This window comes from Pseudorca crassidens, chromosome 3 (genome assembly GCF_039906515.1).
Source record: "Pseudorca crassidens isolate mPseCra1 chromosome 3, mPseCra1.hap1, whole genome shotgun sequence".
NCBI lineage: Eukaryota > Metazoa > Chordata > Mammalia > Artiodactyla > Delphinidae > Pseudorca > Pseudorca crassidens.
This window is the reverse complement of record NC_090298.1, coordinates 9,883,943-9,901,448: the sequence shown is the minus strand read 5'-3', so window position 1 is coordinate 9,901,448 and position 17,506 is coordinate 9,883,943. Positions and strand designations below refer to the sequence as shown.

The following is a 17,506-nucleotide window of genomic DNA, read 5'->3' as shown; positions in this document are numbered from 1 at the left end:
AAAATCTGAAAATAGGGTAAAAGCATTTGATTCTTTAGAATCGGGGTTCTTATCATTTAACCTGGTGCACTCCAGGGCAGAAGATCTTTGAACCAAAATTATTAATTTAGAGAAATAACAGTCTTCTTAATCTCTGTGGCTGTTTTTTTTTTTTTATTAGAAGGTAGAATACCTACTGGGCAGGTCCTTTAAACCCACAAGTGTGAGTTACGAAAACAAGGAAAATGAGTGCTACAAAACTTAAATTGGAATGAAATAATTGAAAGAACTGAATGAATCCCATGTTGGTAGGGGAAGGGAAAGGAGACATTTCTGAATTGCTTTCCCTTTTAAATATGTACATATAGGCGTAGTTCAGAGATATTGTGGATTCGGCTCCAGACCACCACAATAAATGGAAGATCGAAATAAAGCAGGTCACACACATTTTTTTGGTTTCCCAGTGCATATAAAAATTCTTTTTACACTATACTGTAGTTTATTAAGTGTGCAACAGCATTATACCTGAAAAACAATTTCCATACCTTATTTAAAAAAATACTTTAGTGCTAAAAAATGCTAACCATCATGTGAGTCTTCAGCGGGTCACAATCTTTTTGCAGTTGATCACTGATCAGAAATCACCGTAACATGGTCACCAGAGGGGAAGGGTTGGGGGGACGGATAGTTAGGGAGTTTGGGGTTGACATGCACACACTACTATATTTAAAATGGATAACCAGCAAGGACCTCCCGCATAGCACAGGGAACTCTGCTTAATGTTATGTAACAACCTAAATGGGAGAAGAACTTGAAAAAGAATAGATACGTGTATATGTATAACTGAATCAACTTTGCTGTACATCTGAAACTATCACAACATTGTTAATCAACTGTACTCCAATATAGAATTAAAAAGTTTTAAAAATAATTTTAAAAAGAAATCACGATAACAAATATAATAATAATGAAAACGTTTGAAATTTTGCGAGAATTACCAAAATGTGGCACAGAGACATGAAGTGAGCAAGTACTGTTGGAAAAATAGCACCAGTAGACTTGCTCAACACAGGGCTGCCACAGACCTTCAACTTGTAAAAAACACAGTATCTGCAAAGCACGATAAACTGAAGTATAATAAAACGAGGTATGCCTGTATAAATATATATTTATTTGTTTATATATATACATTTATTGGTAACTATGTTATATATTATTATATGTGTGTAACACTCTAGTGTATATGTATGTCAAATTATAGACATGGGTGTGATTTAGTACTAGTCACTTACTAAAATTACTAGGGCAGTTGTGATGCTGTTAGAATTTCTAAGGTACCATCCACCTGATGCCGGGAGTAAAGTCTCTTTCCTCATGAAGGATGACACACGGGTTTAGGCTGCACTGCACTGCACTTGATGGGATTTCTTAGTACCTAATTTTTAAAATTTCAAAGGTCACAGACGCACCAAACAGTGTGTTTTCTTATTACACCAAGATCCAAGTGTCATATAAATGTTCTGCTTGGGCTGATGGACAAAATGAAGAGTGAATAACATTTAATCAGCTGACAGTATCATTGAATAACTCATATTTCAAGATGCCATGTTGCAGACGGATTTCCCTGGTAACAGCTTTCTTTGTGTTCAAGAGAAACATGGGGGGAAATGAGGTTGACATGTTCCGGTTTGTGGATTCTCAAAAGCACTGGTCACAGCGGTTGAACCCGACGGGTGGGGAGCTCTGAGTGGTGGAACTTATGGTTTTTTGCTCAGCTTCTGGGATCCCCTGCAGCCTCCACTCTGATTCTGGAGACAGAGCTAACTGGAGAAGTAGGAGACAGGCTTCTCCAGTTTCCTTGGTGGGTCTCAGAGCACAGAGCTAGCAAAATAAGAAAATCAAAGTTAATTTAAACAAATGATTGAGAGATGCAGGAAACCCAGCATGCATGTTACACTCTATAAATCCCCAGATGCCAGGAAAGTGGTCAGAAAATGTTTGATATCTAGGATATACTTCTGCACGACACATGATGCCTTCTTTGTGACACTGTCAAGTTAATTCTCTTGCCTCATTGCCACAACTGCCATCCCTCTGCTCAAAAAGCATGAGTGGGTCTCCACATCCTATAGCCGCTGAAATTTTCCTTGTTCTTGTGGTTTTCAGTGCCAGCCTTAGCCTGGCCCCTTGCCGGCATCCCAACATTTCCTGGGTCCCGCCTCTGGGAGGCGCTCTATGCAGACAGATGCTCCTCTCCACGCGCCTCCCATGCTCTCCCACCTCCGCTGCCAATCGCTCTTCAGAGCCATCATCCGTGTGAGCTGCAGGAATCTTGGGCTACTGGCCAGAGAAACTTCCTACAAGCATACCATTCCCTTAAGTTCAGCGATTTTTCTTTAAAATCCCACAAGTCTTATATTCTACTTCGTAAAGTGTCCAAGTCTGATTATAAAATAATAGTAGTAGTAAAAATAATAATAATACCCCCTAATCTTTGGGTAAATTTAAGGGCCAAGAAGATGTACCACCATCTAACACACTGATGCCTACTCTTCCCCCGCAACCCTACCGTAACTTGTCGCCCACTTTATAAGCATGGACTACCCCAAGCATTTTAGAATTTAATCATGTTCTACACTGTATAGTTCACCAGTTTTAATCTTCTTAAAATCAATTCAGCTGTTATTTCTTCCAGAAGTAATTCCCCCGCTCCACTTCCCAAGGAGGCTGGTTTCATGCCTTTCCTGTGGGTTTCAGAGCATCTTGTTTGTTCCTGTACATATCTCCTGTCCATGAGATCCTCAAGGAGCATAGAACAGTGCTTAGTAAATATCAACTGAACTGAACAAAACTAAAATTCTTTTCTCAACCAATGTTTACTCCAGTAAATGTTGGCTTGTTGCTACTGCAAAAGAGCCTATGAGCAAATATATCTCCCAGACATATAGGTGACTTTGTCACCTAAAATAGAAAAAAAAGAAAAAAGGACATATGCACAACAGGAAAACACTTAAGCAAATTTTATATTCTGTACAATTTTTGTAGGTATAATGAAAGTTTTACTTGATATAGTTTAAATTTTTAAAAATTTAGATATTTAACTTAAAAATAAAATAAATGCATAGGAAAGTTTTCTCTACATATCTATCATAACTCCTTTTGGTGGAATATGTTAGGTTTACTTTAATATTCATTATTTGTTATAACCATAGGCTATCTAAGATATGAAACAATTTCTCTATTATTGCTATGTCTGAATTTAGCATAATTTTATATTTTAGAAAGATGTTCTATTCCATCTGGCAATAACAGAAGAATCACAATTTTTTAAATGTGTGCTTTCATAATGCCAGTGAAATAGAAATTTAAATGAGAGGCTGTGTCTTTCATAAACACTTTGCCATCTGTCGGTCAACCAAAAACTATTGTGATGATTATCAACATACTTGTTTTATTAAAAATGAAAGGCCAAAAACCTTAGTCACTAGTGATTCCTTTCTTTCGGTCAGACCCCATATTTTCCGCATTTTTCTACCTGCAACACAGATCTAGAATTTCACCATTTCTTGGCACTTGCATTCCCATCATTCTGATCTAAAGCTACCGAGTTTCTCAAACCTGGACAATCTCACTGGTGTCCCTGCCTCTACCTTTGGGCCCCTACAGTCTGTTCGCCACATGGCACATGCAACAGTCTTTAAATAAGCATGTTAGGTCAACTCTCATTCCCATCTTCTTCAGAGTACACCCAATGCCCTAGTGGCCAAAAGGCCCCAGATCCAGCCCTGCACCACCTAGCTGTCACCCCATCTCATCTCTCCTTCACTCTGCTCCAGCCACACTGACCTCCTTGCCCTTACTTGGGACCCTCCATCACTCCCTTGTGTCACTGGTCTCTGCTCAAACATTCCCTAATCATGGTACCCGGACTGGCCCCATGCAACACCTTCCTGCGTGCTCCATCCTCTTTTCCTCTCTTCTCTATGGTTCTTATCACCAGAGAAGATCTGGGTTTTGAGGGGCTTAAAGCTAGTACAATTTGATGGATCCTCTTTAAGGATCAAAATTATAACTAGAAAATTGCTAGGTCCTCCTTCAGGGAGAGCTGCCTCTGTTTTTCACTACTGAAATGATCTTATTAGCTTCATTGCTGGTTTCTTTGGTTTCTGATTCCTCTACAGATATGTGGACTCCTTTAAAGGAAGGACCCGGTCCATCTCCCCCACTCTGAGCCCAGCACCTGAACAGACTAGCCATTCCATAACCACGGGTCAAAGAGGGACTGTCCAATCTGTACAACAGTGAAAGCTTTGGGGTTAATATTTGTGGGCTTCCTGCATTCACATCCTGAGATCTTTTAATAATTTTTAAATAGTTAAATTATACATCTGCCTTACACAAGTTTGTGTTTTCAAAATTTATGTGCGCTCATCTAAAATTCTCTTTTGAGATGCTGAAGTGTCTGAATTTAGTGTTGCCACTTACGATACGTTAGATTGAGTTCAGTTTGGAACACAATAACAGAGACTTTTATTGGAGGCATTCTTTGTAATTGTCACTACTTAGTGATTTTGTATCTTGTATGTGCAAGGACAGCTCAAAACTTACGCCAGGTAATGGAAAGCATAAGCCATATTTAGAACATTTGAGTGTGTCTGAGTGGCATCTTTAGAAAACGAATTTGTGGAATCCATTGAAATTCTTGCTTGTTAAAAAAGAAAAGAGGGGCCTTTCCTGAGTGCTCTTACAGAATAATGTTGAAACTCGCAGCAATTCTGAGTGCCCAGGAGTGTTTGTGGAGAGTGTCAGCTCCCAGTCTCCAGCTGCACAGCTCTGAGGCCCCTTTTGACCTCCTGCCCGCTTCACTGGTGGCAGCAAGTTTTTGAGTAGAGAATCCTGCTGCTGGCTTCTCATCCACTTAGACTGACTATTTCATTCTGCAATGGGGGAACGTCTAGAAAACTTCTCTGCTTATGATCGCAGTTAACAAGAGGGGAATCGAAAGGGCCCAGGACTCTGGTATATGTAATTGGTTTGCAATGATTCAGGTGTTTTTTTCCTTTTAAAGTGTTTTGTAAAATGCGTCACTGGGTGGAATAATGATTCATGTTCAGACTAAAAGAAAGGGCTTTTCTCCTTTTACCTTTATCTCTTTAAATTATAGGGTAATGAGGGTGATGAGAATGTGAATGTTCAAACTGCTGTAAAACAGATCATTTCAGAGATTTTGATGGGAAATAGTTTTCTTTAAACAGAGATATGGACAGGAACCTTTTACCAATACATAACTCATACAATATCAGCTACTTCTCTTAAATTGAGGATAGTTTAAAAAAAAAAAAAAAAAGAAAGATGGGCTTCCCTGGTGGTGCAGTGGTTAAGAATCCGCCTGCCAATGCAGGGGACACGGGTTCGAGCCCTGGTCCGGGAAGATGCCGTGGAGCAACTAAGCCCGTGCGCCACACCTACTGAGCCTGCGCTCTAGAGCCTGCGAGCCACAACTACTGAGCCTACGTGCCACAACTACTGAAGCCTGCGTGACTAGAGCCCGTGCTCCGCAACAAGAGAAGCCACTGCAATAAGAAGCCCGTGCACCACGATGAAGAGTAGCCCCCACTCACCGCAACTAGAGAAAGCCCACGTGCAGCAATGAAGACCCAACACAGCCAAAAATAAATAAAATAAAATAAATAAATTTATAAAAAATAACTAAATAAAAAAAATTTTTTAAAGGGAAAACATGTTCAGATTCCCCCCTACCATTTTGTTATATGTTCATGCAGTTACCTCTGTGATGGTCTTCAGTGCCAGCTGAGGTCAAGTTCGGTGGGGTGGGAGCTGGATTTGGAAATCTGTCCAGGGCGACAAAGATTCTAGGAGTGTAGGGGCCTTTGGATTGGAAAAATAAGGGAACTCAAATAACAATAATAATGTAGTTGTAGACTTGTTTATTCTTTCCATGTCAGTTTCAAACACCAAAGAGCTTTCTGCTACACACAGAGATGAAACCAAAACCCCTACTCATCCTACATCATGGCGCACGAGTAGCATCTGGGAGGATCTACGTGAAACTAGAACCTTCACAGACACTTAACTTGTTACTGTTTATATGTTTTGCTGCTGGTTGCATTTTTTTATTACAGGCTAATTTGTTAAAATCAAAACATGGTCCTTCTCTCTTTTTGCCTAATAATTCTCTCTATATTTCAGGGAAAAAATTTTCTCCTTTTCCCAGAACTAGTATCACCTCAAAATTATTTTGAATGCCTTTTTTATTTTCCTGATCAATTCAGTTACTATAACAAGAAAAACCATTGCATTTCTGTTCTTCTTAAAATATAGATCAATTAATTCACTGTACTTCCCTTGGAAATATATCCAGCAAAATATCTCAGGGGTTCAATATTGATGCAGCAGACTTTGATATTATTTCTTGAACATGACCAATACAATTCACACAGCTCATTCTAGAATAAATATATCCCTTATATAATCTCATTAGTGGTATACCAGAATGGATTAATGACATATTCAATAATATTCAGTTTATACACTCAATGAAATTGATGAAGTTATAACTCTGAATTATAGGCCTTTCACTGATTCTATCATATGTTATATGAGCATATTATTGAGTCATATATTGACCAGATAATAAGTCAATTAAGAACATCCTTTAACAACTTGACACCGTGGGTAGTTCCTTGACAGATATTTACTGAGCTCATTGTTAAACAATTCACATTTGAGATTTAATTTAATCCTAAAAACAACCCTATGAGACAGGTTCACATTCTGTTCATGTTTTACAGACATTTAAGTAACTTGCCTCGGGGTACATGGGTTTTAAGAGAAGGAGGGATGATTTGAATCCAGTTGCTCCAGCTTCATAGCCAGCACCACCAAAACACAATAAACCCTCTTTCTAAAACATAATTTGAAAAGAAACATAAGTCATCTTGGTTTACCTGTTGAATGGAGAAAGTAGATCATTTCCCACAACTGTAAAGAGAGATGTATTTTCTCTCAAAATTCTCAAAAATAGTTTCTATCATAAAACCAAAGAAGATTTTAGCCTTTAAGAATTGTACTTCTATTTTACTCAGAGGCAACTGCATGTACATACATCAACTCAAATTATACAGAAACTACGATGGCTTAACTATGAGGACGAGAGGTGGAGTTCGTTGAGATAAAATATGTATTTTACAAACTGATAACCTTGCAATTTCTGCATTAGCTTTCTTTTTCTTTTTTTTTTTTGGCGGTACGCGGGCCTCTCACTGCCGTGGCCTCTCCCGTTGCGGAGCACAGGCTCCGAACGCGCAGGCTCAGCGGCCATGGCTCACGGGACCAGCCGCTCCACGGCATGTGGGATCTTCCCGGACCGTGGCACGAACCCGCGTCCCCTGCATCAGCAGGCGGACTCTCAACCACTGCGCCACCAGGGAAGCCCATTCCAGTAGCTTTTTAAGCAGAGAAAATTACTTAATTTTTAAACATTCATAAGGAATATAAAACAACTGTATCTTGTTTGCCAATTTTTCTAACCAACACCATTGAAAAATAACAGTTAATTGGAAATTTACTGAAATCACTGAGTACTTCTTTTTAGTCAGCTTTCTATAAACCAGTTCTCAGACATTGTGCCTTGATCATAAATATCTCGAGCAAGAGGAAGTACTATGTGTTCTTAGTCCTGCAGACTAGGATTTAAATTTACTTTGCATCTCAGGTCCAGCCTAGTTTCTTTTAGCACAAAGCCAGAAGCACAAAAATATATCCGTGTTGCTTCCAGTAGACTAGATCCCAGAGAGGCAGAGAAATGTATACCCAGGTCCTTAGCTGTTTGAGGTCCTTATCTCACCAACCAGTAGGTTAACAAAAGGCTACTCCAGTCTCTTTTCTCTTCTAATCCCAGCTCCAAATTCCTCTCCCTTTTAAATGCAGATTAGGTGAGCAATCTCATTTGTTGCCATGAACACCTGTAACCCATGCCCTCAGGGTCTCACTATCCTCACACTAACCTTTCATACTATTTTTCTAAATGAAGACCGGTACCTCCCAAGAGGAATCCTGTTTCCTGATAACTTTTCCACCCGATATACATCATCATCATCAAAGTTTTATGAAGGCTGTCATTAACATACAAACACTGCTTTACTTGGATATGTTCTAAATTATTCATTGATGTTGATATCAACTTAATGATAATAGCTAATTCATTTGGTAAATATAGTTTATTCTCAATAAATGCAAATAATGTTAAGAGCACCAGATCCATTAAATGGTGAGGCCCCATTTTTTTGCAATGGGCGATATTGCATTACTCGCATTTTTCTTGTATTTAATTTAATTGCCCAACCATTTGTTTTCTGAGTTAAAAGAGTTTTATATATATTCTGCCTTGTTATGAAAGGACAGAGAAGAAAACCATTGCATCCTACTCCTGAATGATTTTTAGATAATTTTAGTTCCAGAGTCTAAATTGCAAAAAGCTCTTTTAAACAGTGGACTGGATGGCAAAGGTATATAAGCTCTTTTCATTCTTCCCTGGTGCAAACTGGGTGAGCTTTACTGATTCTTTGCGCATACATCCCAGCTTTCATCCCCAAGAGACCGTCTACATTAGGTTTAAGAAGGTTCTCTTTGTAAACAACCTAAAAGGACAGGTAGCAGGGCAAAGTTTTGCTTTGTTTGATTGGTTAATTCATTTTTATTTCCCCTGGGTATGGGGTTCATCAGCCTCCAACTTTCTTACTTCTTATATAGATTACTTCCTCCATCTAAATTCCTGAAGTTCACAGCTCAGCAGAGAAATAAACATGAGCTATTGACACAGGAACTAAAGTGGACCATGTATCAAAGAATCATTTAATAAATGAATTTAAGATTGTCTAATCAGATCTTCCCTGGTGGCGCAGTGGTTGAGAGTCCGCCTGCCGATGCAGGGGAGACGGGTTCGTGCCCCGGTCCGGGAAGATCCCACATGCCGCGGAGCGGCTGGGCCCGTGAGCCATGGCCGCTGAGCCTGCGCGTCCGGAGCCTGTGCTCCGCAGCGGGAGAGGCCACGGCAGTGAGAGACCCGCGTACCGCAACAAAACAAAACAAAACAAAAACGTGTACCGCAAAAAAAAAAAAAAAAGATTGTCTAATCAGATTATGTATGAAGAGCCCTTTCCAGTCATTCCCTGTCAAGTTCAAGAAAGTAGGAGATGTGAGATTTGTTCAGTCCAGATCCAACTCAAGCTATTGTTTCCCTATATGTATTTCAGTATTGATAGTTTTTTTCAATGATTTGTATTAATGTAAATAAATTGGAATCACACAGTCAGAATGAAAAGGGAAAGAAACACAACAATAAGATACTACTACAATCTAGTAGAATGGCCAAAATGCAGAGCACTGACAACACGAAATGATGGCGAGGATGTGTAGCAACAGAAACTCTCATTCACTGTTGGTGGGATGCAAAATGGTACAGCCACTTGGGAAGACAGTTTGGTGGTTTCTTACAAAACTAAACCTCCTCTCACTGTACAACCCAGCAATAGCTCTCTTTGGTATTTACCCAAAGGAGTTAAAAATTTATGTCCTCACAGAAACTTGCACACAGATGTTTATAGCAGCTTTCTTCCTAATTGTCAAAACTTAGAAGCAACCAAGATGTCTTTTAGCAGGTGAATGGATCAACTAGGTTACATCTAGACGGTGAAATGTGATTCATCACTAAAAAAAAAACGAGCTGTCGAAACTGTGCAAAGACATGGAGGAATCTTAAATGCATACACTAGGTGAAAGACGCCAGTCTGAGAAGGCTGCTTACTGGATGATTCCCACTCGATGACATTCTAGAAAAGGCAAAACCATGGAGACCGTAAAAAATCAATGATTTCTCCAGGGGTTCATGAGGAGGGGTGGGGGGGATGAACAGGCAGAGCAAAGAGGGCTTTTAGGGCAGTGAAATGATTCTATGTGACACTATAATGGTGGATACATGTCATTATACGTTTATCAAGACCCATAGAATGTACAACACCCAAGAGTGAACCCTAATGTAAACTGTGTACTTCGGGTGATAATGGTGTATCCGTGTAGGTGCACAGATCGTAACAGATGTAGGGCCCTGGGGAGGATGTTGATAATGGAGGAGACCGTGCATGTGTAAGGGCAGTGGTATATGGGAAATCTCTGTACTTTCTGCTCAAATGTGCTGTGAACGAAAAACTGCTCTAAAAAATAACTTCCATTAAAAAAAGCTTTTTAAAGAGAGAGAAGGAAACTGACATACGATGAGCACTGTGCCGTTCTTCCACTCATCTGACCCGTATTTATCGACTCAGCACTCTATGGCAGGCGTTCTGCTACTGGGTTTGATTTTGTTAGGATTTGTAGAGATTGGATATAATATTTTATTGACTTGGTTTCAATAATAGTAGACCTAGAATTTTTAAAGATTTGACTTTTGAAGAATTCTGCATGAGGATGATGAAGGGAGGAAGAAGAAGGGGTACACTGGCCTGAAATGATAGCATGGGGACCAAAACAAGGGCCCCGCCTCTTGGATGTGGAGTGATCGTTGGGGAGGATTAAAGAAAACTAGTGGGAGAGGAAGTGCCGTTTAGAAAGGAGAGTTTCCCCTCATCATCTTTCAAAGAGACCTGTACTTTGTTAATGTTTGCAGTGGGTTTGTTTGGAGCCTCATAAGAGTTTAAGGTTGGACACAAGAAGAGACTAGAAGAATTGGATGCCAGGAGAAGTTGAAGAGAGAGAGGATCCGGGGGAAAAGCAGAGGGGAAGTGAACAGGGCAACATTGGACCCATCCATACCACCAGAGGTCCTGCAAGGAATCAGGACCCTGCAAGAGAATTGAAAGTCTGCCCTACGGCTCTCTTTCGAGTCCTGCTGGGAGCGGGGAGGCTGCAGGAGGGGGCAGAACCAAGGACCTGACCATCACATTCACGTCTGTGATGGTCAACTCTGACGCATGTTTGGCTTCAGAAAACTGAAGTAGGATTCTCATATGCTTAGGTAAAATTCAATCCCAAGAAAACAAAAGGTTTTTTTTATATTGATGATCCGGTGACCCTCAAAATAAGAGCAAATGAGAAAGTTTATCATCTTATTTGTGTTGCTCTAAATGGGTTAAAATAGAATTGAAGGTTTCATTATAAAGTTGGATATATGGCATTAATTAGGGTCACACTGAAAACAGCATTTTCTCATTATACATTAAGAATTGATATTGCCTTCACTTTGAATTCATTTTCCCTTTTCAGGCTTTGGAATAGTATTTTAATAGCTTGATTCATTAAGTTATATGAATGGGAAATATATTATCATAAATTAGGAATCTTAACTATAATATACAGAATAGCTAAGGTAGAGAGATAGATTTACTTCACCATTTACCTTTAATACATAACCAATTAGTGAACTGTAAGAATGGCTTTATTACCACTTTTATAATAGTTTCATCATTATTAAAATAATTAAACCTAGATAATTTTAACGTACAGCACGTACATGCAGACACAAACACATTGAGAAAATGACATTCATAGTTTAACCTTTTTTGTACAAATGGAAATAAAAATAAAATGCATGTGTTAAAGCTCAGATGTATTTACGGGACACATGTATAGCAAGAGATTTCATCTCTCTTGGGTGAGTGCCAAGCAGGCCCTGGGTCAAACTGTAAGTTGAGAAAAAGTGGTTTTCTGATCCTTTGATAGCTTTTTCTAATTGCCCCAATGGTCCCTTTAGCCACCTTCCACCGGTGCTATCACCAATGCAGACTGTACAGGCACCTCGGGGACATTAACGCCTGTCTCTACACCCCTGTCCCCCTCTGGGGGTGGAGGTGTGTGGAGGTCTCCTCTCCTCTCCTCTCCTCTGTCCCTGGTCCTGATCTCACAGGGGGTGTGATACCACAGTCATGTTTTCTAAATTAGGGACCTAGAGTCCATGAGTTCTGGGAGGATTTCAACTTTCTCTGTTTTCATTTGGTTGATGGATGAAAATAATTCCTCCAGGCATATTCTGAATCATGAGATGGTCCACCTTATGTGTGAGACATGCATCCTCATTTTTTTGTAAGCTGGTCCCAGAAGAGCTGCAGTAGCCCCTTGGAGACGTTCTTAGATGTTTACAAAAGGGTTTTGTTTGTTTGTTTTGTTTTCCTTTAAAGAGGACTGTTAACTCAGTTTTGAGTTAGCTGACCTGAGAAAGAAACACTGCTATAACAAGTAATCCCTCCGCATTTACTCAAATACTTACTGAACTTCTACTGTGTGCCTGGCATTGCACTTGGAATAGGGATGGGGGTCTACCAATGAACAAGACAAAGAGACTTGCCTTCCAAGAATATACATTCTAGCAGAAGACAGACAATAACAAGAAACATAATAAAGAAGTTAGGACACATGCTGTGAAGGATTCTATGATAGATTAAGGTGAAACGAGACTGCTGGATTAGGGAGGTGGTGTGATTCAGATGGCAGTTTTAAACAGTGTAGCTGAGTGGCCTCCTGGAGAACGTGGCACTAGAGCACTGTTGAAAGAGTCTGCGGATCCGGCCCTATGCCCCTGCACATCTGTGGGATGAATGAGTTTTCTGTAATCAGAAAACTAAGTAGGGAAGGTGTCAGATTATATTCATTCATGCCAAATTATAATTCTTCAATCCCTGAGGGATATTGAGGTTAAAAAAAGAAAAGAATATTACTGAGTGAATTGTATGTATTCTTCTTCCAAATGCAGAAATATTCAAATAGAGCTCTGCTAATGAAAACTCCATGAAATGTTCTGTATGTTAACTAGACCATTTGTTTGCAGTTTAAATTTTGAAATGGGTCTGACTATTCAAGGACAGCAAGGAGAAAACACATCTGGAAACATAGTGCAAGGGCTTTTTTTTTTATTTACTTATTTAAAAAAAGAAACATTTTCTTTGGGTAAAAAGAACACCCAAATGTAATATTATTTTACTGTTGTTATTAATCAAATACCTACGTTCTGCAGAACATGACTCGGTCCTCGTGTTCAGACCAGCTGCCATTGTGGTGACATAGTTTCCAGGTCTTCTCAGATGAAAAGACTTGTGTCATTTCTGGTTTTTCATTTGGCTTCTGGTTCCTTTGCAAGGTTGGGAACATTCCCCTCTTAAGCATCCTTTTCACATTTTGTACAGCAATGCTGCAACCCTTTAAGACAGCGGTTACATTTAATAAGTCTTAGGAGTGAGAAGCATTCTTTTGCCCATGCATCTGCTTCATGCCCTGAGTATGTGGCTTTTTTTTTTTTTTTTTTTTCCGTACGCAGGCCTCTCACTGTTGTGGCCTCTCTCGTTGTGGAGCACAGGCTCCGGACGCGCAGGCTCAGCGGCCATGGCTCACAGGCCCAGCCGCTCCATGGCATGTGGGATCTTCCCGGACTGGGGCACAAACCCGCATCCCCTGCATCGGCAGGCGGACTCTCAACCACTGTGCCACCAGGGAAGCCCTGTGGCATATTTTTATAGAGAGAAATGGCTGAGACACCCATTAGGAGGTTAAAATCATCTTTTCAAAATTCTGCGCCTTGAAAGGAAATGCACTTGAATTTTTATTGGTAGGATATTAAAACAAGTAAAAGCAATAGAATCTAAAGAGAACAATAATTTGTTTTCTTTTCCCTTTGTAAAAGGCCTTCATTCAGTGTAATTAATTGGATAGCAAGTACCTCATATAGAAAACCTGTTGGGGTTTAAATAGTGAAATCATCCTCTCTAAGGCAACCTTCCTTTCTCCTTTACTCCTTCAGATAAGGAGACAAGGAGGTATTCAGCTCCTGGTGGACCTGCTGGACCATCGGATGACGGAAGTCCACCGTAGTGCCTGTGGGGCGTTGAGAAACTTGGTGTATGGGAAAGCCAACGATGACAACAAAATCGCCCTGAAGAACTGTGGCGGCATCCCGGCACTGGTCAGGTTGCTCCGCAAGACCACCGACTTGGAGATCCGGGAGCTGGTCACAGGTCAGAATCCTTATTAACGGCATGACTGACTCTCAGATAAATTACCCATCATCCAGCACGGTCGCAATGTGCTCACCAAGTATTATGGTCTCGGCCTCTCTAAGAGCTAATAACACCAGTCGTCCCAATGTGTCTCTGTGAATAAGAAATGTGAATGAAAGGGTATCAGGTGTCACGCCGGTAGATGGGTCATATTAAATAACTAGCATCCAGTAAACATAACCCTCCTAAAAGTCTATGACCGTATTTCAGTCTTTGTCATTTGATTTAGAAGTAGTTGACATCTTAAAATACCCATGGGTCATCATTAGAATGACATTAATCATAATTGATGAAAGGACAGAGCATGTGAGTTATTGTTAATCAGGTATATATTCTGGTTTAGAGCGTGGTTAACAACAGAGAGCTTATTGTACTTAACAGTTAATTTCTTGGATCAAATATTTATGCCTAGTAAAAGCCCCCAGGTTGTATAAAATTACAGATTAAGGAATTTCTCAAAAGTGATCATGAGAGAAAGCCTTTCTATGGGCATAGGACTTTGGAGTTTTGTGAAATGGACATAATTATGGTAACTACCTTATAGAGCCATAGGATTAATCAATGAAAAAATATAAAGCATTTAGCATGTGCCTTTGTGGAATATGTATGGATACAGGAAACATTAGTCATTTGCTGTTGCCCTTCACTTTTTACATGTGCAGTTTTACTTGTTGGAGGGCTATGGATATCGGTGGTCTCAGTACAGAATTTCAAATCACTTTTCTTGATTTTATATATATATATATATATATATGCATATATTGCTGTTCTATGTGATATTTGTTTTTTGGCTCATCAAAGTACTCCTTCAAGTATTTGGCAAGGGGATTGCAAGGTTGACTCTCAGAGAAGGATCTTTCAATTATCCATGTTTCCACTGACCTTCTGTCTCAACTCTAAAAGTTCCTTGAAACTATGCTGATGAGCATATGCGCAGTTGCTCATTTAAGAAAATACATTACCGAAGCTAGAGTCATAAGTATTTGTTTATTCTTGGGTCAGGACTCCCAGCTGCAGTATGTTTTCCTTAACTTACACCCTTTAAGATTATTGTCACATCTCCTTTGTACTTAGCTAAATTAGAACTAGACTCCCAATTGTCTTTCCTTTTTTTTTTCTTTTTCCTTTTCTTTTTTTTTTTCCTTTCTCTAAGTGGAGGATTGTCTTTGTGGGGAAAAAAAAGTTGTCAAGGGTTGTGTTATGATAGTAATGTTTCACGCTAAACTAGCATGGGGTGGCTTGGTCAGGGAAGGAAAAACTGTTGTTATGCACATATTATGATGTGCAGGATAGTTTGGGGATGAGTGAAATAACTGAAAACATACCCTGCCATTAAAGTCAGGAACACCTGTGCTTATGTTTATGGATCATGTTGAAATTGGAAATGGCTGCAAATGAAAGGACTCAGTGTGCATGATGGAAAACAAACACCATGGTGCTTCTGTGCATGGGCTTCCTTGCCAGTGGATGGATGAGGCCAACACAACTAAAGGAACACCCTGCTGTGTACTTACGCATCCATTTCATGATTTGAAAAGAATTGGATTCTACCAAGATTTGGATTTGCTCCAGCACAAATCCCTTGTCTTGAAGCGCTCTCTGTGGTGGCTTATCTCATTGCCAGAGAAACTCAGCCCGTGCAAAAGGTTGAGGTGTTGATGGCTTCGATCAGAAAGGAGATGGAAGCAATGCCTGTGCCCCATGACGCTGTCTACCACAGCACGGCCTGCGCTTCTTGTGATATTTGAAGCTGCTGTGAAAGAAATGAAGGCTGGCTCCTCCCTTGCCTTTAGCTCTGCTTCTGACAGATGCTGGGTGTCACTCATTATGTGCCCCTGAGCAACATCAAAAATTTCTGTGTGAGCCCCATTTGGAAACATCAAAGGCAGATAAACTCTTCAGAATGTCCACAAGTTTCCTTTCCTGGTGAAGCTTTGGCTGTAGGAAAGATGCTTGGACTTGTTATACCTAGAAAACGTATGCCTCTTATTCTGCTCCTTTTGAGAAGAACAAAAGTTTGCACCCATTGTCAAATCATGACCCACTGTTTCCTCATCAGCATGAGCTTGTGGCCCAGACTCTCTCCTAGAAAAAATGCTGTCTTCTGCCATGACGCCATCCAAGCCATCAGAGCCGAATGGATTCAGGGTGACAGTGGTTGCTACTTCAATAGATGTTTTCTGCCTTTCCAGAGGCAGGGTCTTATTGTGCCCGGCTAAACTTCAGGCACGAATTTCACCTTTTTCAAAGAAAACTAGGTTGTCAAAACATTTAGACTGGCTGAAGCTCCTGGTTTCGGGAATTGCCACGGTGGACGCTGTTGAAAAACAACAAGCCCGTTGGCCAAGCTCCCCTTCCAGAAAAGGAAGTCCGAGGCAAGCATCTAGGAGAGCAATCCAGCATGGAAGGAATTGCCACTGCAGGTCAGTCTTTAGTGACAAAGCCTTCTAAATTTCCACGCTGGTGGAAACCTGGGGCCGCCTGGAAGCCTGCGAGGCTCGCTGACTTCCATTTAAACAGAGCAGCAAGGTGCAAATCTAGCCAAAGCTGACTCCACTGCCTGAAGAAAAAAGTCAAATGAGGCAAACGGATTCACCTCCGAGAGGCTTAGAGAGTCATTTTCATCTTCAGCACTGGCCATGGTCAACTGCCAAAGTGAGCTGTGAGAGCTGGGATTCCCCCGGCTCCTGCAGAGCTTTGAGGATACACGATTTCAGTACCGCCAACCCAACTGAACTTCAAGGTTATCCAGTCCTCCATTTCTCTTATGTGTTATCCTCTTTCCTCTCCTCTGAGAGTCTTGGACTCGGCTTCTGTGCACCGGTGCCGAATCGAATCTCAGAGACAGAGTTTTGGGCGAAGTAGAACAGAATAGCTTTACTGCTTTGCCAGCAGGCTCCTGTGTGTCCCCGTGCATCCTAACCCAGGGGGATTTGGTGAGGAGTTTTATAACCATAGTTCAAAGGTGGGGCTGCTGATAAGATTAGGGTGTGTGCAGGGCCTGCACTCCTTTCATCTGGTCTCAGGTGATCTTCTTGATGAACTTCTCTGGTTCCTTTTAATCTGGCCTCAGGTGGTCTTCTCTAGAATGAAGAATGCTGACATCTTCTATTTATTGGGGGTTTTAGTTCTATAAAGAGCTCAAAAGGGCTTCCCTGGTGGCGCAGTGGTTGAGAGTAAGCCTGCCGATGCAGGGGACACGGATTCGTGCCCCAGGCTGGGAAGATCCCACGTGCCGCGGAGCGGCTGGGCCCGTGAGCCATGGCCGCTGAGCCTGCGCGGTCCGGAGCCTGTGCTCTGCAGCGGGAGAGGCCATAACAGTGAGAGGCCCGCATGCCGCAAAAAAAAAAAAAAAAAAGAGCTCAGAAGATATCGTTCTGTGTACCCCTTGAGGAACCAGGACCTGCCCCAAGGCTGCACTGTTGTTTCCTGGCTGATCCTCCCTTGTCTCTCTGTTCCCTCCCTCG

General features: G+C 40.9%; 1 protein-coding gene across 6 annotated transcripts in view; it reads left to right on the top strand.

Moving 5' to 3' along the window:
* CTNND2 (catenin delta 2) overlaps nt 1-17,506 on the top strand; it is a 936,316-nt gene that overhangs the window by 699,755 nt on the left and 219,055 nt on the right. For all 6 annotated transcript variants that reach the window (XM_067730382.1, XM_067730378.1, XM_067730381.1 and 3 more), the window contains one exon: nt 13,784-13,997. In XM_067730382.1, the coding sequence (XP_067586483.1) occupies nt 13,784-13,997 (214 nt within the window). The remainder of the gene's footprint in view (nt 1-13,783; nt 13,998-17,506) is intronic.